Source organism: Bufo gargarizans, unplaced genomic scaffold, assembly GCF_014858855.1.
Source record: "Bufo gargarizans isolate SCDJY-AF-19 unplaced genomic scaffold, ASM1485885v1 original_scaffold_1533_pilon, whole genome shotgun sequence".
In the NCBI taxonomy this organism is placed as follows: Eukaryota; Metazoa; Chordata; class Amphibia; order Anura; family Bufonidae; genus Bufo; species Bufo gargarizans.
In genome coordinates, this window is record NW_025334402.1 from 127,303 (window position 1) to 151,168 (window position 23,866).

The window sequence follows — 23,866 nt, forward strand, 5'->3', positions numbered from 1 at the left end:
ACTCTGGGTCCCCAAGACCTGTGAAAAAAGAATAAAATTAAGAGAAAATAAAATAAGCCACAGAGCCACCCTGCTAAGCAGGGAGGTCTGCCTCCTACGACACTAATCTAAAAACGGTTAGCTCCTCCCCTGCCAGCTATACCCCCTCCAGTCTGGAGAGAGCATAACCGTTTTCAGCCTAGTGTTGCCTCCTAGTGGCAGCAGCAAGCTATACCCAGGGTCCTGTGTCCCCCAATGATATGAGCAAGATTTTTTTTTTTCTTATTGTCCTCCTCTAAAACCTTGGGCGAAAAATACGGTAATTAGCGACTTCTTAATGCCACTTTTTAGGTGCAAGGGAGAGGATAAATCTTCCCCTTTGTGTTAGAGAAGAATCCAGTTTTGTTATTTCTGGACTTCGTTGGGGCGACCTGTACAGTGGCTGCTGTGAATTATTTTTTATTGCTTCTGTGCTAGAAATGTGATTAATTCCTGGAAATCGGAGGACAAGGTTAGCGCACTAAAGGGGTTTAGTTAAAGGGGTTGTCTGAGATCATTAAAAATCTGGGACAACATCCTAAAATAAAAAATGCTGATTTACTTGCTCTTTGCTGTGTGGTGCTGGTCCGGTCCTCTTACTGCAGTGGTGATGTGTCAGTACAGCGCCGCTGCAGCCAATCACTGGCCGCAGCACGTCACCGCTGCATTAGTAAGCAAGCAGTGGCAGGAGGACCGGACCGGCACCACAGGGAACGGAGCTGAGGTGGGAGTGTAATGTTTTTTATTTTAGTTTTTTAATTAGACTTGAGAACCCCTTTAATTTTCATTTATCTTTAAAATGTATCACTGTAAGTAATCACTTTTTAAAGTGGTTATCCAGGAAATAACGATGACCTATCCTCGGGAGGGGTCGTCATTACCGGATTGACGGGTGTCTGAGTCCCAGCACCCCAGCCGGTCCAGTGAATAACACAAGTCATTTTGAAGAGGAAGCAGTGCTTGCACAAACACAGCTGCCCCTTTGATTGGCTGATCGGCAGGGGCGCCAGGAGTCCGAGCTCTACCGATCTGATATTGATGACCTATCCGTCAGTTTTAAGCCACTGCACAATCGCTTTACTTCACCATGATCAGTCCTGCCATGCAGTAGGTCTGGCCTAATTGGGTTGATCATGGGGACTAGAGAGGAGCAAATTTCTTATTTTAAAATTTTGTTCACACTTAATTTGGTGGTAAAAGGTGAATTGCGTTATGGATTACATTACCACGGGCCATAACGCAATTCTATGACGGAATGCATAACGGAATGCCTTTAGAGGCATAATAGAAGTCTATGGGCTGCCAAACGGATCCGTCCCATTTCCGTTATGCATGGGAGTCCTTTGAAGGCATCCCGTTATGCATTCCGTCATAGAATGGCGTTATGGTCCGTGGTAACGACGTGCTCTATAAAAATGTCACATCATCTACCACCTCAGGTGAATGGCACAGTACATCACTAAAAGTGGAATACCAAGCGATAAAAAAAACATACAGTACAGACCAAAAGTTTGGACACCTTCTCATTCAAAGAGTTTTCTTTATTTTCATGACTATGACAATTGTAGATTCGCACTGAAGGCATCAAAACTATGAATTATCACATGTGGAATTATATACAGTACAGACCAAAAGTTTGGACACCATCTCATTTAAAGAGTTTTCTTTATTTTCATGACTATGGAAATTGTAGATTCGCACTGAAGGCATCAAAACTATGAATTAACACATGTGGAATTATATACATAACAAAAAAGTGTGAAACAACTGAAAATATGTCATATTCTAGGTTCTTCAAAGTAGCCACCTTTTGCTTTGATTACTGCTTTGCACACTCTTGGCATTCTCTTGATGAGCTTCAAGAGGTAATCACCTGAAATGGTTTTCCAACAGTCTTGAAGGAGTTCCCAGAGATGCTTAGCACTTGTTGGCCCTTTTGCCTTCACTCTGCGGTCCAGCTCACCCCAAACCATCTCGATTGGGTTCAGGTCCGGTGACTGTGGAGGCCAGGTCATCTGGCGCAGCACCCCATCACTCTCCTTCATGGTCAAATAGCCCTTACACAGCCTGGAGGTGTGTTTGGGGTCATTGTCCTGTTGAAAAATAAATGATGGTCCAACTAAACGCAAACCGGATGGAATAGCATGCCGCTGCAAGATGCTGTGGTAGCCATGCTGGTTCAGTATGCCTTCAATTTTGAATAAATCGCCAACAGTGTCACCAGCAAAGCACCCCCACACCATCACACCTCCTCCTCCATGCTTCACGGTGGGAACCAGGCATGTAGAGTCCATCCGTTCACCTTTTCTGCGTCGCACAAAGACACGGTGGTTGGAACCAAAGATCTCAAATTTGGACTCATCAGACAAAAGCACAGATTTCCACTGGTCTAATGTCCATTCCTTGTGTTCTTTAGCCCAAACAAGTCTCTTCTGCTTGTTGCCTGTCCTTAGCAGTGGTTTCCTAGCAGATCTTCTACCATGAAGGCCTGATTCACACAGTCTCCTCTTAACAGTTGTTCTAGAGATGTGTCTGCTGCTAGAACTCTGTGTGGCATTGACCTGGTCTCTAATCTGAGCTGCTGTTAACCTGCGATTTCTGAGGCTGGTGACTCGGATGAACTTATCCTCCGCAGCAGAGGTGACTCTTAGTCTTCCTTTCCTGGGGCGGTCCGCATGTGAGCCAGTTTCTTTGTAGCGCTTGATGGTTTTTGTGACTGCACTTGGAGACACTTTCAAAGTTTTCCCAATTTTTCAGACTGACTGACCTTCATTTCTTAAAGTAATGATGGCCACTCATTTTTCTTTACTTTGAAGAACCTAGAATATGACATATTTTCAGTTGTTTCACACTTTTTTGTTATGTATATAATTCCACATGTGTTAATTCATAGTTTTGATGCCTTCAGTGTGAATCTACAATTTTCATAGTCATGAAAATAAAGAAAACTCTTTGAATCAGAAGGTGTGTCTAAACTTTTGGTCTGTACTGTACATAACAAAAATGTGTGAAACAACTGAAAATATGTCATATTCTAGGTTCTTCACAGTAGCCACCTTTTGCTTTGATTACTGCTTTGCACACTCTTGGCATTCTCTTGATGAGCTTCAAGAGGTAGTCGCCTGAAATGGTCTTCACTTCACAGGTGTGCCCTGTCAGGTGTAATAAGTGGGATTTCTTGCCTTATAGATGGGGTTGGGACCATCAGTTGCGTTGTGGAGAAGTCAGGTGGATACACAGCTGATAGTCCTACTGAATAGACTGTTAGAATTTGTATTATGGCAAGAAAAAAGCAGCTAAGTAAAGAAAAACGAGTGGCCATCATTACTTTAAGAAATGAAGGTCAGTCAGTCCGAAAAATTGGGAAAACTTTGAAAGTGTCCCCAAGTGCAGTCACAAAAACCATCAAGTGCTACAAATATACTGTCTCACATGCGGCCTGCCCCAGGAAAGGAAGACCAAGAGTCACCTCTGCTGCGGAGGAGAAGTTCATCCGAGTCACCAGCCTCAGAAATCGCAGGTTAACAGCAGCTCAGATTAGAGACCAGGTCAATGCCACCCAGAGTTCTAGCAGCAGACACATCTCTAGAACAACTGCTAGGAGGAGACTGTGTGAATCAGGCCTTCATGGTAGAAGATCTGCTAGGAAACCACTGCTAAGGACAGGCAACAAGCAGAAGAGACTTGTTTGGGCTAAAGAACACAAGGAATGGACATTAGACCAGTGGAAATCTGTGCTTTGGTCTGATGAGTCCAAATTTGAGATCTTTGGTTCCAACCACTGTGTCTTTGTGCGACGCAGAAAAGGTGAATGGATGGACTCTATATGCCTGGTTCCCACCGTGAAGCATGGAGGGGGAGGTGTGATGGTGCTTTGCTGGTGACACTGTTGGGGATTTATTCAAAATTGAAGGCATACTGAACCAGCATGGCTACCACAGCATCTTGCAGCGGCATGCTATTCCATCCGGTTTGCGTTTAGTTGGACCTTCATTTATTTGTCAACAGGACAATGACCCCAAACACACCTCCAGGCTGTGTAAGGGCTATTTGACCATGAAGGAGAGTAATGGGGTGCTGCGCCAGATGACCTGGTCTCCACAGTCACCGGACCTGAACCCAATCGAGATGGTTTGGGATGAGCTGGACCGCAGAGTGAAGGCAAAAGGGCCAACAAGTGCTAAGCATCTCTGCGAACTCCTTCAAAACTGTTGGAAGACCATTTCAGGTGACGACCTCTTGAAGCTCATCAAGAGAATGCCAAGCGTGTGCAAAGCAGTAATCAAAGCAAAAGGTGGCTACTGTGAAGAACCTAGAATATGACATATTTTCTGTTGTTTCACACTTGTTTGTTATGTATATAATTCCACATGTGATAATTCATAGTTTTGATGCCTTCAGTGTGAATCTACAATTTTCATAGTCATGAAAATAAAGAAAACTCTTTAAATGAGAAGGTGTGTCCAAACTTTTGGTCTGTACTGTATGTACCCCAAAATAGTCCCAATCAAACCATCATCTCATCCCACAGAAAATGAGCCCCTACATAAGATGATCGCCCCAAAAAAAAAAAATGGCCTTCAGAAAATGGAGATGCTAAAACATGTTTTTTTTTTTATTTTCACAAATGCTTTTATTGTGTAAAACTGAAATACATAAAAAAGTAGACATATTAAGTATTGCCGTGTCCGTAAAAACCTGCTCTATAAAAATATCATATGATCTACCCCCTCAGTTGAACGCTGTTAAAAAAATAAATATGCAAACTGTGCCAAAATCACCGTGCCCCAAAAAAGTCTAATATTAAATGATCAAAAAATCAAATGTACCCAAAAATGGTGCCAAATAAAATGTCAGCTCTTCCTGCAAAAACAGAGCCCTGCACAAGACAATCGGCAGAAAAATAAAAGAAATGTAGCTTTCAGAAAATGATGACACAAAAACATTATATTTGTTTTAAAAAATGCTTTATTATGTGAAACAAACAACAAAACAAACACATATTTGGTATTGTCGCATCCACATCAACCTGCTCTATAAAAGCAACACATGATCTATCCGTAAAAATACTGTGCACAACAGCCATTTTTTGGTTACCTTGCCTCACAAAAAGTATAATATTGAGCAAACAAAAATCCTGTGTACCCCAAAATAGTACCAACAAAACTGTCACCTCATCCCGTAGTTTACAGATTGGGGTCACTTTTTGGAGTTTCTACTCTAGGGCTGCATCAGGGGGTCTTCAAATGTGACATGGCAAGTTAAAATTATTCCAGTGAAATCTGCCTTCCAAAAACCATATAGCGTTCCTTCCCTCCTGCGCCCTGCCGTGTGCCCGTACAGCAGTTTACGACCACATATGGGGTGTTTCTGTAAACTGCAGAATCAGGGTAATAAATATTGAGTTTTCTTTGGCTGTTAACCCTTGCTGGGTTACAGAGAAAAATAGATTAAAATGGAAAATCCCCTCCACCTCCATTTTCCTTTCATTCTTGTGGAACACCTAAAGGGTTAACAAAGTTTATAAAATCAGTGTTGAATAACCTGAAGGGTGTAGTTTCTAAAATGGTCATTTTTGGGGTGTTTCTACTATGTAAGCTTCACAAAGTGACTTCATAACTGAACTGGTCCTTAAAAAGTGGGTTTTGGAAATTTTAAGAATTGCATGTAAACTTCTAAGCCTTGTAACATCCTAAAAAATAAAATGATGTTTGATAAAAGATGGCAACACGGAGTAGACATCTGGGAGATGCACAGTAACAACTGTTTTATGAGGTATCACAATCTGCTTTAAAAGCAGAGACATTCCAATTTCAGCAATGATCAATTTTTCTAAATTTTCAGTAAATTTTTGAATTTTTAATAAATAAAGGTGAAACGTATTGACTCCGTTAGGTACCACTAACACGAAGTACAATGTGTCACGAGAAAACACTCAGAATGGCTTATATAAGTAATAGCGGTCCAGAGTTATTACCACATAAAGTGAAACATGTCAGATTTGCTAAATGTGGCTTGGTCCTGAAGGTACAAACGAGCTTGGTCCTGAAGGGGTTAAACGTATGGGTACGGCACCAGTGGCGGTGCACTACAGAGGTGCGTTATTTCAACAATTGCCTGCTGAGTATTTTATTGTATATTTTTTTTACTTTGCTTAGAAGAAAGTTCTTCAAATGGTCAACCATCAGAACCTCAGAGAGAGGGCCAGAAGTCAGACGGTATCTCTTTAACCCTAGATGAGAGCCTTTCATGGTCGGTGATAAGTGACTCTACAGACACCTCTTCTAATGCAGTAAGTAAGGCTCCTAGATGACACCATTCTGACCACAGAGATGAACAACGTCCAGTCAGGCCACATGAGCGTAATGGACGGAATGTACTATTACTGGAGAAAAGATTTCATTCTCACTCCCAGTAATGGTCTTCCATACATCTTCATTATTGGTGACTGCTCCTGATGAAGGGGGATTAATGTACCCCCGAAACGCCTTGAGCCCGACCTGTGTTACCGATGGAAGTCCCAGCTGTGGACGCTACGAGCCATCCAGGCGAGGGAGGTTGGATTTGTGGGGGTCTTGAGTTTTATCCCACAAAACACCTCCCCGGTGAAGTGAGTCTTTGATCACCATTTGTATCATATTGTGGTCACTCTATTATTTTCAGTGACACTTCCTACGGACTGTAGGTGGGTTTATAATAAGTGGTACATATAGCTCTATCCATGCTTTTATTGCCCTCCGCTAGTCCTACCGTCAGTGGATTGGCGCCTTTACTGTGGTTATCTTCTCCCTTTTCCTCTCCTATCACAGTCAGGTATGTAGTAGTGCACTCCACATATACAACCACTGCCGGCAGCCTATCCGCTCTATGCTATAGCCACCATCCTTCCTTCCTTTGGTGCCCTGCCGTTATTCTTTCACCTTTTGGAGACACATCCAAGAGGTTCCTTGACTGACACTCTGTTTTGGGAATTTTTTCCTCACCCCTGTTCCAGGGACCATAACATGTTTACTCTTCCCGCTCGCTCAGCCGTATGAGGGCTTGTTTTTTGCAGGACAAGTTGCACTTTCTAATTTCATCATACATGATGTGGTGGGAAGCTGGAAAGGAATTCCAAATGGGGGGAACCTGGAGTAAAAAAACACAATTCCGTAACAGATACCAGATGTGTAGAGTTTTTCTTGAGTTTTAATACAAAAAAAATCTTGAAAAAAATTAATTTTTTTCTATTTGTGGCCATATTCTGACCCTATAGCTGTAGTTATGTGTCTTGCGGGGCAGTCCGGATTGTATCCGCAATTGTAGGAGATGAATACAAATTGTTCCCACTAATGTATTACCTTGTATCCTCTGGAATACTTTCCTTCTCTGAGTGCGAACGGCTCTTGGAAACGGTAACAAATGTCACTTAGGCTACTTTCACACTGGCGTTTTCTGCGGATCCATCATGGACCTGCAATAATACAACCGCCTGCATCCGTCATGAACTCCATAGAAAGTCAATGGAAAACGGATCCGTTTTCTGTTGTGTCAGACTGTCAGAGAAAACAGATCCGTCCCCAGTGATCCGTCCCCCGTTTTCTAGTGTGCCAGACTGCGTCAGAGAAAACGGATCCGTCCCCATTGACTTACATTGTGCGCCAGGACGGATCCGTTTTCTGTTGTGTCAGAGAAAACGGATCCGTCCCCATTGACTTATATTGTGGGCCAGGACGGATCCGTTTTCTAGTGTGCCAGACTGCAACAGAGAAAACGGATCTGTCCCCATTGACTTATATTGTGCGCCAGGACGGATGCGTTTTCGAGTGTGCCAGACTGCGTCAGAGAAAACGGATCTGTCCCCATTGACTTACATTGTGCGCCAGGACGGATCCGTTTTGGAGCGCTGAGCCCATGACGGATCTCACAAACAGGAGGCCAAAACACCAGTGTGAGAGTAGCCTTATCAGGCATGTCCAAACTGCGTCCCTCCAGCTGTTGCAAAACTACAACTCCCAGCATGCCCTTATTGCTGTAAGCTATCCAGGCATGCTGGGAGTTGTAGTTTTGCAACAGCTGGAGGGCCGCGGTTTGGACATGCCCGTGACCTAGATGGATATGTTTCCGTTATACAATGGTTAAGACTTATTGGCAGAAACCAGAGAATCCTTTAGGTGTTGAAGCGACTGCAGAAATGTTAGAACTGAAGCACCACCTTAGAGCCACTTCTAAAATGTATTAACCCTTTTGCTACCACTGCCGTACGAGTACGGAGGTGGAGCGATAGGCAAACATGGCGTGCAGCGGGCGTCATGGCCGGCAGGACTCTGCTGTTTCAATTAAAGGCTTTAGATGCCGTGATCAAGTGAGATTGCGGCATCTAAGTGCGCAACCGGCATCGCCTGTGGCCAATGGGGAGGCTGGTAATTGATTTGAATGGGATCAGTCTAAAGAGGCTGAGAACATTCAGAGTGCAATTCCTGTTTTGGCCACCAGGTGACAGGCCAACATAAGAAATGAGCAATTCTCAATGATAAGTCCAGTTTTAAAATACGGGATTGTTCAAAAACTAGATGTTGTCGGCTCATATATGGGCTTCAGAATCAGTCCAAATTTTTCTGAACTGTTAAATATATAAAAGAAATAAAAAAAATAAAAGTTTAAATCACCCCCCCCTTTCCGTATAATAAAAATATAAATATCTAAATAACAAAAACTATAAACCTCATAGTTATCACCGTGACCTAAAACGCCCGTACTATTCAAATATAAAAATATTTTTCCAACACGACCAATGGCGTAACGAAAAAGGAAGATGGGGAAGAAAAATGAAAAGGCCAAAACGAAAAGGGTTAAGAGCGGGGGAGATGCGTGGAGCCATCTAGTGGCCACTTATCCCGGGCCCCAGCATTTTGGATAGAGCATAGTTCTTTGTGTTCCCCTGCCAGGATGTCATGCTGCCCCTGGTCTCATATACCTTCTATATAAAAAGAATCTTCATATAAAAGAGAGGATTAAAAAAACATAAAAATGATCTTCTCCTTCGGGCAGACATAATCGCCTCTAAGTTCTTTTATCCAGTATCTTAATCTGATTTGTGCGAGCAGTGACACAAAGGGACAGTTGTATGTGCAAAAATATATCATCGTTTTTATAAAAGAATATAAAATCAATACAATTGCAAAACAAATGATGAAGTTACAAATTAATACCCAAAATGTACCACACGGTGGCGCTAACACACCCCTATCTGACCAGCACAGTGTGACTTAGTGATTTATGACGACCAGTGTCGTACCTTTAACAAGCGGACTCATATACCAAGAGAAACTTAGGATCTTCTGTTATCAAACAGGCTATAACAATAAAACACGGATTATACAGGAATATGATAAAATATTCAGCTCGGCAATCAGACTGTGGACAATAACTCTCCAAGGGTTTAGTCCTCTCTTCAAACAATGTCAGATCTTCCAGTAACAATCTGCATCTTCGCTAAGAGTATAGTCAGCATTATGGAGGCACCTAACACTATATATTCCCACAGTATGGGGACTCTTGGCTATATACCGAGAGAAATATCTTATTATTATCACGAGCAGTAAACAAAATATACGTTACCGGGTCACAGGTAGACAGAGTTCAGATGGCACCAGTTCTCAGGAACTTTCCTAGTAATCCCAAAATAATAATCCAAGTTTCTTCTGGTAAAGTTTTCTTTTTGATTGGATGGATCTATGGATCTCTTTTGCTGCTCCGCACACGAGTAATTATTCCCCCCCTTATCTAAGAATCATCCCCTTTTAGATTAGGGATTTCTAATCAGGTAAGGTGGGTGTATTCGCATGCTAATAAAACCATGATGTCATATTAAGTCCTAATATGGCATAGAACAATTAATGAAATAATATAATATATTCCATCTGCCTCCAGATGGCACTGTGGTACTGCAGATGAACAGCACAACTTTTAAGCATTTAAAACTAAATATCTAATAAATATGTTCACAGGACCTTCTTGACCTTTTAATATACATCATTGAGGAAGGTGTTTTCCTGACACTTTTAATTACCTATATCCTGGACTTGTTGGAGTTCTGTGTCTTCTGCTATCTTTGTGAAATGTGTTAACTTGATGAAAATTTTATATAATGGCTTTGATGCTTGGCATCGAACTTGTACATTTTACTTATCTACAACCATGAATAACTATTGTTTTGAAATAAAATGTACTCTTCTCAGAAATCCAATTAACATAAACTTACTTCAATGTTTCTGTACCTTCTACAATACCTTCTAAATGATAAATACATGGTATAACATATATAAATCGATACATTGTTACACATGGATAACACATTATATTAATTATTGATTAAAATATGTTGTAATCTAAATATGCCATACAGAGCTATATATAATATAATTATGAATGTATAAATTGAACCTCATACAGCAGGTGTGCCTCAAGGATAGGAATCCTTATCACGTCATGGCTTATCCATGAAACAACCTTGTTCCCTTCAGACAGACATGTCTGGGGAAGCTAGTTTACTCCCCATAGATAATCCCATATCTTTAGTAATAACTTTTAAATACAATATCCGTTCATGTTCACAATTATTTTTATATAAACTGAATTTGCATGAACTTGTCTTGGCTTCCTCAGCCACATAATAGAACTTTGGTTCAGGCTGATTTTATTCTTAAAGTCAATGAGATGAGCATTCATTTTGGTTATAATGTCATTAGATAATATTGTATATGTATGAAAATGCACAACACTGGTGAGGACAGCACAGAACTGATGACGGGTGCCCTTAACTGGCATCGTAGGAAGTCTTAATCCTGTTGGATCTTTTTTTTCCTGTTCCCTTTAGGACCATGAGGCAGGTTCTGTCTCTGATCAGTTCAGTGTTGAGTTTGAGGTGGAGTCTGTATATTCCGAAGATTATAGTCCTAGTGGAGGAGAAGAAAGTCTGTCAGATGACCTGGATGATGAGGTAAGACTGTTAGAAGCATGGATGTCACTGGCACCATGCAGAATCTAGATTTGCACTGGTGCCTGGAGGGAACTATTGGCTACAGTTTAGTGTGACCTCACTCTAGTGTTGCTTTACAATCTGCCTTCTATCAATACTTTCACCTTCTCATTGTCTTCTCGGGCCTCAGGTTTACCAGGTGACTATGTACCAAGATGAAGAATTGGGAGACTCTTTGGACGAGGAGATGGACATTTCTGAAGCTGTAAGTATGACCTTGCTGAGCTTACACAGAAGAAAGATGGAATCTGTCAGTCACTGATAGGACCTCCTCCTCATAGAGGGAAGGCTGTCAGTCACTGATAGGACCACCTCCTCATAGAGGGAAGGCTGTAAGTCACTGATAGGACCTCCTCCTCATAGAGGGAAGGCTGTCAGTCACTGATAGGACCTCCTCCTCATAGAGGGAAGGCTGTCAGTCACTGATAGGACCTCCTCCTCCTCATAGAGGGAAGGCTGTCAGTCACTGATAGGACCTCCTCCTCATAGAGGGAAGGCTGTCAGTCACTGATAGGACCTCCTCCTCATAGAGGGAAGGCTGTCAGTCACTGATAGGACCTCCTCCTCATAGAGTGAAGGCTGTCAGTCACTGATAGGACCTCCTCCTCATAGAGGGAAGGCTGTCAGTCACTGATAGGACCTCCTCCTCATAGAGGGAAGGCTGTCAGTCACTGATAGGACCTCCTCCTTATAGAGGGAAGGCTGTCAGTCACTGATAGGACCTCCTCCTCATAGAGGGAAGGCTGTCAGTCACTGATAGGACCTCCTCCTCCTCAAAGAGGGAAGGCTGTCAGTCACTGATAGGACCTCCTCCTCATAGAGGGAAGGCTGTCAGTCACTGATAGGACCTCCTCCTCATAGAGGGAAGGCTGTCAGTCACTGATAGGACCTCCTCCTCATAGAGGGAAGGCTGTCAGTCACTGATAGGACCTCCATCCCACAAGTGGTACCTTGGAACTGAGTTCGGGAAGTTTTCTTTTTTTGTTTTTTTTTACAGTAGAAGTCAATTTATGAAGTTATTGCTCTTGCTGCGTACAGTATTGAAATGAAGTTTTATGTGAATAGACTTTGGATGTTTCAGCTGAAGTTGATTCGCTCATCCCTAGTCATCAGTATAAAAATGTCTGAAAACCCCTTTAATGTTTTTTGAAATCTCATTACAGGATTACTGGAAGTGTTCACAGTGTGATGAGATGAATCCTCCTATTCCAAGATACTGTAAAAGATGTAGGTCTCTTCGTAAAGACTGTCTCCCAGACCAAAGTGAAAAGAAGAATTTCCCCTTGAAAAGAAAAGGGATTGAAGATTCCCTGGAAGATGTGGGCATTGATGTCCTAGATGGCAAAAAGCCAAAACTGACAGATATGCAAGATTCAGTTCTCGCAAGAAAAGAGGATGAGGGAATCCAGAGCTTTTCTCAGCCCTCCACATCTTGTAGTCAGGAGGAGTACAGAGATGGTGACCAAGCTCACCAGGAAAGTTTAGAAGGGAGCCTTCCACTTTCTAGTGTTGGACCTTGCGTAATCTGCCAGACTAGGCTGAAGAATGGCTGCATTGTCCATGGCAGAACAGGGCATCTCATGGCATGTTATACATGCGCGAAAAAGCTTCAGAAGAGGGACAAGCCTTGCCCTGTATGCAGACAACCAATTCAAATGATCGTATTAACCTATGTCAGCTAGAAGGCAGGACAGATGAATAAACACAGCATGAAGATGCAAGACCAAAACATTGGACTCTAGAATATATGACTGGTAGAGGAGGGACTGTTAGAGCCTAAATAAGCTTCCGTTATACGGAAATAACTTACTACATTACTTTATTTAAGCACTTGCACATAAATTAACAGTTTAAAATCTTAATATGGCCGAAAATGATAATTTTTGGCCTTATTAAGATTTTAAAGTAGACCGCTTACTTAAAATTTAAAGGGAACCTGTCACCTGGATTTTGGGTATAGAGCTGAGGACATGGGTTGCTAGATCGCCGCTAGCACATCCGTAATACCCAGTCCCTATAGCTCTATGTGCTTTTCATGTGTCAAAAACCGATTGAATAGATATGTAAATGAACCTTAGATGAGTCCTGTCTCCTCCATGCTTCAGAGATGAGTCCAGCGTTCTCGGACTCTGAGCCCAGCCACGCCCACTGTGAAGGAGTCCAGCACCGTCCGAATCTCCTCCTTGCTCCCCAATGTCACAAACCTAGAGCGCCGTAATCTTGCGATGTGCGAGCTAGCGCATGCGCAGTTCATTCCCTGAGGCTGATGCCAGCACAGGGAAGCAACACTATGCCGACACTGCGCACTAGCTTTGTGATGTCGGGTAGGAAGGAGGAGATTCGGAGTATGTAGACTCCTTCAGTGAGCGTGGCTGGGCTTCGGAAACGTTAGTAACAGCTCCTTGGGCGTCTTACTTGCCTCATTTACATAGATATATAATCTTCTTTTTTGTTTTACACAATAAAAGCACACAGAGCTACGGGGAATGGATATTGCGGATGTGCTAGCAGCGATCTAGCAGCCCATGTCCTCAGCTCTGTACCCCAAATCCAGGTGACAGGATCCCTTTAAGGAGTCAATTCCATCAGTGTGGCAGTCAGACAGTAAAGACCTCCATAGAAAGTTCTAGGTGTGGTAAGCCCTAGCCTACAGTGTATTAGATGGGCATTTGAAGTTCCCTAGCAGGGACCTGTCACACGAGGTCAGTATAAAATCTGTTGAAAGGTTATCCTCCTTATGGCATGCCGTGCCTTCTTCTAAATCTTATGTACTCCTGGCTTTCGTGCTGCTAGGAATCCGTATTTAGATTGCGTCCTAGCAGTATGTGCGCTGTTGACTCCAATAGGATCATGCAACAATCATCCTTGGACCAAATACTCATTTGTCTAGTCATCAGTAACGTGACTGTTGGAATTATTTGGGTACTGCCAAGGTATTTCTAATAGAAAGAAGCTCCAAATTCGTGAGTAGGGGCAGGAGGACCTAAACAGCAGGAAGTCGTTTGGGTTTTAGTTATCACTTAGAACAGGATTAAAGGCCCCTTTACACGGCTGAAGAAAGCGGTATTTACATGCAGAGACCCCCACCCGCCCCACAATTTGAGGAGTGATTGCTGATGCCATTTAGGTTCTAACAGTCCCTTCTCTACCCTTCATAGATTCCCATACAGAGTCGTTGTTTGCCCGCAGCGGAGTGCTGTTTAGACGGCAAGATGTGCTGCCGGCAAATGATCTTATTAGCAGATGAATAGCGTTTGGCTTATTCGTGGGGTAATGATGGCGCCTTTACACCTGCAGTTCATGGCTAACGGACATTCCTACGAATGCTAGCTAGCAGTTATGTGCCTGATGCTAAGCTAGTGTAACAGGTCCTTTAGGCCCCTTGTGGACGAGCGTTTGTCACACTACTACGAGTCCGCAGCGCAGCTCCCGGCCTGACCTCCCAGCACGGACCGGGTCACATAGCATTCTATTCATTTATGGTGCTATGTAACCCTTACAATTCTGGAATGTATTAGATGACACTGACATAATGCTGTCAGTGTTCTACAATACTTTCCAGAACTGTAAGGGTTACATAGCATCCTAAATCAATAGAATGCTATGTGACCCCCGGCAGCGCCGGGAGGTGAGGCCGGGAGCTGCGGACAAACGCTCGTCTGCAAGGGGCCTTGTTCTTTAAATGGATTTTCAGAGAAAACACGTTGATGCCCATCTTTCCCATTGGTGCCGGACTGGTGGTCAGCTGATCAGCAGATGCGGCTGCTGCCTTCCAGAGCGCCACTTGATTCGAGGCTGAGTCGTAGTACCGGTCACAGCCAAATGTACCGACGTCTGAATGTCTGTCCAGTTAGGGGGATACCCTCACACCCCATACAGTCGGCTGTTTGCATCTTACTCTGGTTAAACCATGTGATGCCAGGTAGGTGACCTTCAGATGCTCATGTGGCACAACTGTAAGTAGGTTGTGCCTGCTCATCTTGAAAGGTTGCTTTTTCTGAAAAAACACAATTTCATAGTAGACGTCTAGTTATGGAGAAAAAACTGGCTTCAAATGCAAAGTAACGTAAAATATACATCCATTACCTAGCTTCTAGGATTGGTAACGCTTTGCTAAACATGTACTTCCTCAGCTCATCCAGTGACGCTAAAGGCTTGTGTCACATTAAAGGTGTTGTCCAGGATCAGAAAAAGATGGCCACGTTCTTTCAGAAAGGGCACCGCAGGTTCAGCCCCATTCAGTTCAGTGGAGCTGTGCTACAATAGCAGACATTTCAGACTTGGAGCTCACATATAACATCTTGTAGCTGGGGAAAGTGAGACTTCTTAGGACACAGCCAAGGAAATTGTCCAATCTGAGCTCTAATCAGGTCAGGATACATTGCAAATGGACTTGGCCGCTTACTGTCCTATTTGCACGCCCCTGTAGGGTGACATAAATTATATTGCTACTTCTAAGAGGTTTTTTCTTTATACTATACAGACAATATTATTTGGGGGAAAAACAATGTAATGTTCTCCTGTGTTACTGAAATCGGAGATAATTCGGAAAAGTTTCTCCCGTGAAGGAGTTTTCTTGTGTGTTTTCTGTTTGGTGGTGGAGCGTGTATTGAATTACCAAAGTTTCTGATTGAAGTTTTCCATATTCAGGTTTACATAAAATACCAATTTAAAGGGGTTGTCTGGGTTCAGAGCTGAACCTGGACATACCCCCATTTTCTCCCGGCAGCCCCCTGACTTGAACTGCTCCGATGCTCTCCTTCGAGCAGAGCAAAGGCTTTTGTTTACAATAACACACTGCCGGACGGAGACTTCCCCCCAGCAGTGTGTCCGGTGACGTCACCGGCTCTGGTGGGTGGGCTTTAGTGCTGCCCTAGCCGTTTTACAGGCCACAACAGTGCTAAAGCCCACCCATCAGTGCCAGTGACGTCACCGGGCTTCCTGCCATCCTGATGCAGAGCCCGGTTTGTCACCAGAACTCCAGAAAATGCCTTTGTCCTGCGCGATTCAGCATGAACTGCTCCGATGCTCAGTCAGGGGGGCGGCCTGGGTGACAATAGGGGCATGTCCGGGTTCAGCTCTGGACCCCGACAACCCCCGCTAAGCAGTTTTCTAAAGAATTATTTCTGATAGAGCTGAATAAACATAGTTATGTTACAAAAAGAAAATGTGTAGAAGATATATACAGGTATACAGGTATATATAAATGTGTAGAAGATATATACAGATATACAGGTATATATAAATGTGTAGAAGATATATACAGATATACAGGTATATATAAATGTGTAGAAGATATATACAGGTATACAGGTATATATAAATGTGTAGAAGATATATACAGGTATATATAAATGTGTAGAAGATATATACAGGTATACAGGTATATATAAATGTGTAGAAGATATATACAGGTATACAGGTATATATAAATGTGTAGAAGATATATACAGGTATACAGGTATATATAACGTTTCATGTCACCAGAGTTATTGGTAGACACTTAGTTACAACATGGTTTCCCCCATCTCAGTTGTAGTCATTGGTGTATGTCGACCAATATCCATTCTCTGTTATTTTGTGTGTAATAAAGGATTTTTTTGGCTTACATTTTGTGTTGAGTCTTTTTTTATTACATTTTTTTGTTGAATGTGCATTTTGTACTAAGGGTCTGAGATTCCCAGTTGGAGAAACCAGTCGGTATGTAGAAAAGGACGAATAGTTGCCAATATTTCTTCCTTGGTGAAGAAGGCTGATATATATGGTTTCCAGTTTGTAAAGAAGGAGTTCGTCTCGAGTTACAGTATTCCGTCTCTAGACGTTCCGGTGTCGGACACTCATTTATTACATTGATGGAGTTTCTGATTTAGGCCAGTGATTTCAGAGACCTCTTAGCTGCTAAGATTAATACATGGAAGGCTGCTGGTATTTTGGGTTTAGTGGTTTCCCTCCCTATATGAAATAGAAGGATCACTGGATCCATTGGGATTTTTATGGGACTCTTGGTTTCTATCCTAATTAGGAAGTTTTGCCAAAAATCTTGTACCCTTGGACAGGACCATAGTCCATGAGTAATGTCTGTGTTAGGGCAGTGGGTTATTCTACCTTCAGGTTTTTTGTTAGGGTCCCTAGGAGTATGGAAGCCATATAAAGCCCTGTGGGTTATCATAAACGGTGTCTCCCTCCAGATTTCACTACAAACATGTCTTCGAATTAAAGTCCAACCTTCCATTAACTGGTCCGGGGTAGTCAGGTTTGGGAATTCTTCAGGTCTCAGCGATTCCGTCACCTCTTGTTACTGTATAGAGATGCGGACATGCACGGCTAGATCGCCGCTAGCATGTCCGCAATATACCTGTCCCATAGCTCTGTGTGGTTTTATTGAGTGCAAAAAATGATTTTATATATATATGTAAATCAGCCTGGTAAGGAGCCCAAGGGGCTGTACTAACCGTTCCGGAGCCCAGCACCGCCTGTCACCGGGAATCTCCTCCTTGCTCACAAAGTCAGATCGCCGTAATCTCGCGATGCACGAGCGCGCGCATTCACAGTTCCTTCCCTGAGGCTGATGCCAGCACAGGGAAGGAACACTATGCCAGCACTGCGCATGCGCGAGCTCACACATTCACAGTTCCTTCCCTGAGGCTAATGCCAGCACAGGGAAGGAACACTATGCCAGCACTGCGCATGCGCAAGCTCGCACATTTACAGTTCCTTCCCTGAGGCTGATGCCAGCACAGGGAAGGAACACTATGCCAGCACTGCGCGAGCTCGCACATTCACAGTTCCTTCCCTGAGGCTGATGCCAGCACAGGGATGGAACACTATGCCAGCACTGCGCGAGCTCGCACATTCACAGTTCCTTCCCTGAGGCTGATGCCAGCACAGGGAAGGAACACTATGCCAGCACTGCGCGAGCTCGCACATTCACAGTTCCTTCCCTGAGGCTGATGCCAGCACAGGGAAGGAACACTATGCCAGCACTGCGCATGCGCGAGCTCGCACATTTACAGTTCCTTCCCTGAGGCTGATGCCAGCACAGGGAAGGAACACTATGCCAGCACTGCGCATGCGCAAGCTCGCACATTCACAGTTCCTTCCCTGAGGCTGATGCCAGCACAGGGAAGGAACACTATGCCAGCACTGCGCATGCACGAGCGCGCGCATTCACAGTTCCTTCCCTGAGGCTGATGCCAGCACAGGGAAGGAACACTATGCCAGCACTGCGCATGCGCGAGCTCGCACATTCACAGTTCCTTCCCTGAGGCTGATGCCAGCACAGGGAAGGAACACTATGCCAGCACTGCGCATGCGCGAGCTCGCGCATTCACAGTTCCTTACCTGAGGCTGATGCCAGCACAGGGAAGGAACACTATGCCAGCACTGCGCATGCGCGACCTCGCACATTCACAGTTCCTTCCCTGAGGCTGATGCCAGCACAGGGAAGGAACACTATGCCAGCACTGCGCATGCGCGAGCTCGCACATTCACAGTTCCTTCCCTGAGGCTGATGCCAGCACAGGGAAGGAACACTATGCCAGCACTGCGCATGCACGAGCTCGCACATTCACAGTTCCTTCCCTGAGGCTGATGCCAGCACAGGGAAGGAACACTATGCCAGCACTGCGCATGCGCGAGCTCGCACATTCACAGTTCCTTCCCTGAGGCTGATGCCAGCACAGGGAAGGAACACTATGCCAGCACTGCGCATGCGCGAGCGCGCGCATTCACAGTTCCTTCCCTGAGGCTGATGCCAGCACAGGGAAGGAACACTATGCCAGCACTGCGCATGCGCGAGCTCGCACATTCACAGTTCCTTCCCTGAGGCTGATGCCAGCACAGGGAAGGAACACTATGCCAGCACTGCGCGAGCTCGCACATTCACAGTTCCTTCCCTGAGGCTGATGCCAGCACAGGGAAGGAACACTATGTCAGCACTGCGCATGCGCGAGCTCGCACATTCAGTTCCTTCCCTGAGGCTGATTCCAGCACAGGGAAGGAACACTATGCCAGCACTGCGCATGCGCGAGCTCGCACATTCACAGTTCCTTCCCTGAGGCTGATGCCAGCACAGGGAAGGAACACAAAGCTGCCAGGGGCCTTATTATCTTAGGATGGAGGGCATTCTAAGACCCCAAAAAACAGTCCCTCTCACTCCCCCTCTAGGCCGACGGTCGGCTCATAGGGGGTTAATATGGCACCTAGTCGGGCGGAGCGCGCTGCTGGAAATCACACCGGCACAAACAGACTACTAAATCAGCGGGAGAGAGAGGAGCGCACTGCCCCGCTCCCCGCTATCTAGCTCCATATCTGCCCGTCAGGAGCAGGTGCCAAGCGTGCCGCTCCGACAGGGTTAATGGTGGACAAGACAGTCTTGGATGCCTCGTGCGCCGCACAGCTCTTGCGGCATGGGGGACTCCGGCTGCGAGGGTGAGTACTCTGCCCGACCTGGATCCAGGCAGTGTCTGTTTCGGGCGATGCGCAATCTGCTCCGCTCCAGGCCCCCTTTTGGCCCGGACCGTCTGGCAGTGCTCCCAGCAGCCGGGTGTTAATTTAGGCCCCGAGTTTTGCGGCAGACTAGGCCACAACTCTTCCCGTTTGAGGGAGGGGGCGGCGAGCTGGCGCAAATTTTTTCCGCCTAGCTGTTCCCCTCCCCAGAAGCCAGCTGAGCTCCGCCCCTGCTCTCTGCATTTTTAAACCTTCCTGGTCAGCCATTTCTTTTGGCCGGCGCTGGGTCTTCAATGAGTTAAAACAGTGCGGCTACTTATGAAGTAACGCTCCGACTCCCAGTATTATAAACAAAAAAAAAGCATTTAGTACGGGCCCCGGTCCCCTTAGCACACATTCTGGGAAAGTGGTTATGCATAACCGTGCAGTAACAGACTGGGCCCGTACCCTGTCCTGGTCACAGGAGGACCTCTCATAGTCCCAATCCGCCCTACACGGCCGCCTGGTTGATACTTCTGCATACACCTGCGCAATACAGTGAACCCTGAAGGATTCCCTATACTCCCTCCGGGGCCATTGGCTCACAATCCTCCACCTGCGCATCCAAGAAGAGGGTCAGTCTAAGGGCCCGGGGGCGGGGAATCGCTGATTCAGACCCTGATATAAATCTGAAGCAATCTCCCAAGATTGCATCTACGGTGGCCAGCAGTACTTGTCGTATGCATTGCCCCCTTCCTTGGGCGGAGTAATTGCACTACTTTGGGATTCAGTACTGGCCTTATACATTGTCTCCTGCCATAGGCGGACTAAGTACCGGTGCACTAGTTTCAGTGCCGGGCGTATACATTCCCCCTTCTGTAGGTGGTGGAATTGCATCTCCACTGGGTTCAGTACCTGCCGTAGGCATTAGCCCCTTCTATAGGGGCACGATGACATTATCTCTGGTTACATTGTGTGCTGTAGGCATTACCCCCTTACTTAGGTGCAATATTTGCACTCCCACGGGGTACAGGACTCGCCATATGCACTAGTTCCCACCGTGGGCATTGACCCCCCTTCATAGGTGTAGTATTTTACCCACCACTGGCTTAAGTACTTGCCATATGCATTCCACCTTCCATAAGTAGAGTAATTGCACTACCATTGCATACGGTCCCGACTGTCAGGCTATCGCTTTCCATAGGCGGAGTGTTGCACTTCACTGTGCTTCCTTTTGCAGTAACCCCTTCCACAAGTGATCCTCTAGCGGGGAATAACTAAACATCTTGGGATGTTGCAACTCCACTACACCACGGTTCTAGGTGCCTTCGCTTTCACAAGGGGGCGTGGCAACAGTTGGTACTCTTAATCTTCTGGTATACAGTTACAGGAGAAATACACCCCCCAGAGAGGATGTACAGCAGTATACAGCCTCAGTGCAGGGCTGACATAGTAGCCCCAGTTACAGGGGAAATATACCCCACAGAGAGGCTGTACAGCAGTATACAGCGCTGTACAGCCTCAGTGCAGGGCTGACATAGTAGCCCCAGTTACAGTGGAAATACACCCCCCCAGAGAGGCTGTACAGCAGTATACAGCGCTGTACAGCCTCAGTGCAGGGCTGACATAGTAGCCCCAGTTACAGTGGAAATACTCCCCCCAGAGAGGCTGTACAGCAGTATACAGCTCTGTACAGCCTCAGTGCAGGGCTGACATAGTAGCCCCAGTTACAGGGGAAATATACCCCACAGAGAGGCTGTACAGCAGTATACAGCGCTGTACAGCCTCAGTGCAGGGCTGACATAGTAGCCCCAGTTACAGGGGAAATATACCCCACAGAGAGGCTGTACAGCAGTATACAGCGCTGTACAGCCTCAGTGCAGGGCTGACATAGTAGCCCCAGTTACAGGGGAAATATACCCCACAGAGAGGCTGTACAGCAGTATACAGCGCTGTACAGCCTCAGTGCAGGACTGACATAGTAGCCCCGTTACAGTGGAAATACACCCCCAGAGAGGCCGTACAGCAGTATACAGCTCTGTACAGCCTCAGTGCAGGACTGACATAGTAGCCCCAGTTACAGGGGAAATACTCCCCCCAGGGAGGCTGTACAGCAGTATACAGCTCTGTACAGCCTCAGTGCAGGACTGACATAGTAGCCCCGTTACAGTGGAAATACACCCCCAGAGAGGCCGTACAGCAGTATACAGCGCTGTACAGCCTCAGTGCAGGACTGACATAGTAGCCCCAGTTACAGTGGAAATACACCCCCAGAGAGGCTGTACAGCAGTATACAGCGCTGTACATCCTCAGTGCAGGGCTGACATAGTAGCCCCGTTACAGTGGAAATACACCCCCAGAGAGGCTGTACAGCAGTATACAGCGCTGTACAGCCTCAGTGCAGGACTGACATAGGAGCCCCAGTTACAGGAGAAATACTCCCCCCAGAGAGGCTGTACAGCAGTATACAGCGCTGTACAGCCTCAGTGCAGGGCTGACATAGTAGCCCCAGTTACAGGAGAAATACACCCCCCCAGAGAGGCCGTATAGCAGTATACAGCACTGTACAGCCTCAGTGCAGGGCTGACATAGTAGCCCCAGTTACAGGGGAAATACACCCCCCAGAGAGGCCGTATAGCAGTATACAGCGCTGTACAGCCTCAGTGCAGGACTGACATAGTAGCCCCGTTACAGTGGAAATACACCCCCAGAGAGGCCGTACAGCAGTATACAGCTCTGTACAGCCTCAGTGCAGGACTGACATAGTAGCCCCAGTTACAGGGGAAATACTCCCCCCAGGGAGGCTGTACAGCAGTATACAGCTCTGTACAGCCTCAGTGCAGGACTGACATAGTAGCCCCGTTACAGTGGAAATACACCCCCAGAGAGGCCGTACAGCAGTATACAGCGCTGTACAGCCTCAGTGCAGGACTGACATAGTAGCCCCAGTTACAGTGGAAATACACCCCCAGAGAGGCTGTACAGCAGTATACAGCGCTGTACAGCCTCAGTGCAGGGCTGACATAGGAGCCCCAGTTACAGGAGAAATACTCCCCCCAGAGAGGCTGTACAGCAGTATACAACGCTGGACAGCCTCAGTGCAGGACTGACATAGGAGCCCCAGTTACAGGGGAAATACACCCCCAAAGACGCTGTACAGCAGTATACAGAGCTGTACAGCCTCAGTGTAGGACTGACATAGGAGCCCCAGTTACAGGAGAAATACTCCCCACAGAGAGGCTATACAGCAGTATACAGCGCTGTACACCCTCAGTGCAGGGCTGACATAGTAGCCCCAGTTACAGGGGAAATACACCCCCCAGAGAGGCCGTATAGCAGTATACAGCGCTAGACAGCCTCAGTGCAGGACTGACATAGTAGCGCCAGTTACAGGGGAAATACACCCCCCAGAGAGGCCGTATAGCAGTATACAACGCTGTACAGCCTCAGTGCAGGGCTGACATAGGAGCCCCAGTTACAGGAGAAATACACCCCCACAGAGAGGCTGTACAGCAGTATACAGCGCTGTACAGCCTCAGTGCAGGGCTGACATAACAGCCCCAGTTACAGGGGAAATACACCCCCCAGAGAGGCCGTACAGTAGTATACAGCGCTGTACATCCTCAGTGCAGGGCTGACATAGTAGCCCCAGTTACAGGGGAAATACACCTCCCAGAGAGGCTGTACAGCAGAATACAGCGCTGTACAACATCAGTGCAGGGCTGATCGAGGTCTGTGGAAGACCCGACAGCTCCTGCACTCTCCCGGCCCCGGCAATCACATAACTGCTGGGCCGGAACAGGAAGTGCATAGCGCTTCATGCTCTGTATACACAGCGCTCGCTGAGCGGTGAGTATACAGCGATCTAGAAGGCAGGGACATTTGGGAACTGTCCCTGCCTTCTCTAAGGTCCCTTTCACACGAGCGAGTTTTCCGCGCGGGTGCAATGCGTGATGTGAACGCATAGCACCCGCACTGAATCCTGACCCATTCATTTCAATGGGTCTGTGTACATAAGCGTTGTTTTTCACGCATCAGTTCTGCGTTGCTTGAAAATCGCAGCATGTTCTATATTCTGCATTTTTCACGCAAGCAAGTGCGGGTGCGATGCGTTTTTCACTGATGGTTGCTAAGGCCCCTTTCACACGGGCGAGTATTCCGTGCGGATGCGATGCGTGAGTTGAACGCATTGCACCCGCACTGAATACCGACCCATTCATTTCTATGGGGCTGTGCACATGAGCGTTGATTTTCACGCATCACTTGTGCGTTGAGTGAAAATCGCAGCATGCTCTATATTGTGCGATTTTCACGCGACGCAGGCCCCATAGAAGTGAATGGGGTGCGTGAAAATCGCAAGCAAGTGCGGATGCGGTGCGATTTTCACACACGGTTGCTAGG

General features: G+C 46.0%; 1 protein-coding gene across 1 annotated transcript in view; it reads left to right on the forward strand.

Moving 5' to 3' along the window:
* The window catches only part of LOC122923379 (E3 ubiquitin-protein ligase Mdm2-like), a 55,835-nt gene extending 43,115 nt beyond the window's left edge, over window positions 1-12,720 (forward strand). The window contains exons 7-10 of the mRNA XM_044274175.1: window positions 6,180-6,310; window positions 10,877-10,999; window positions 11,169-11,243; window positions 12,202-12,720. Of these exons, the coding sequence (XP_044130110.1) occupies window positions 6,180-6,310; window positions 10,877-10,999; window positions 11,169-11,243; window positions 12,202-12,720 (848 nt within the window). The remainder of the gene's footprint in view (window positions 1-6,179; window positions 6,311-10,876; window positions 11,000-11,168; window positions 11,244-12,201) is intronic.
* The last annotated feature ends 11,146 nt before the right edge of the window (window positions 12,721-23,866 follow it).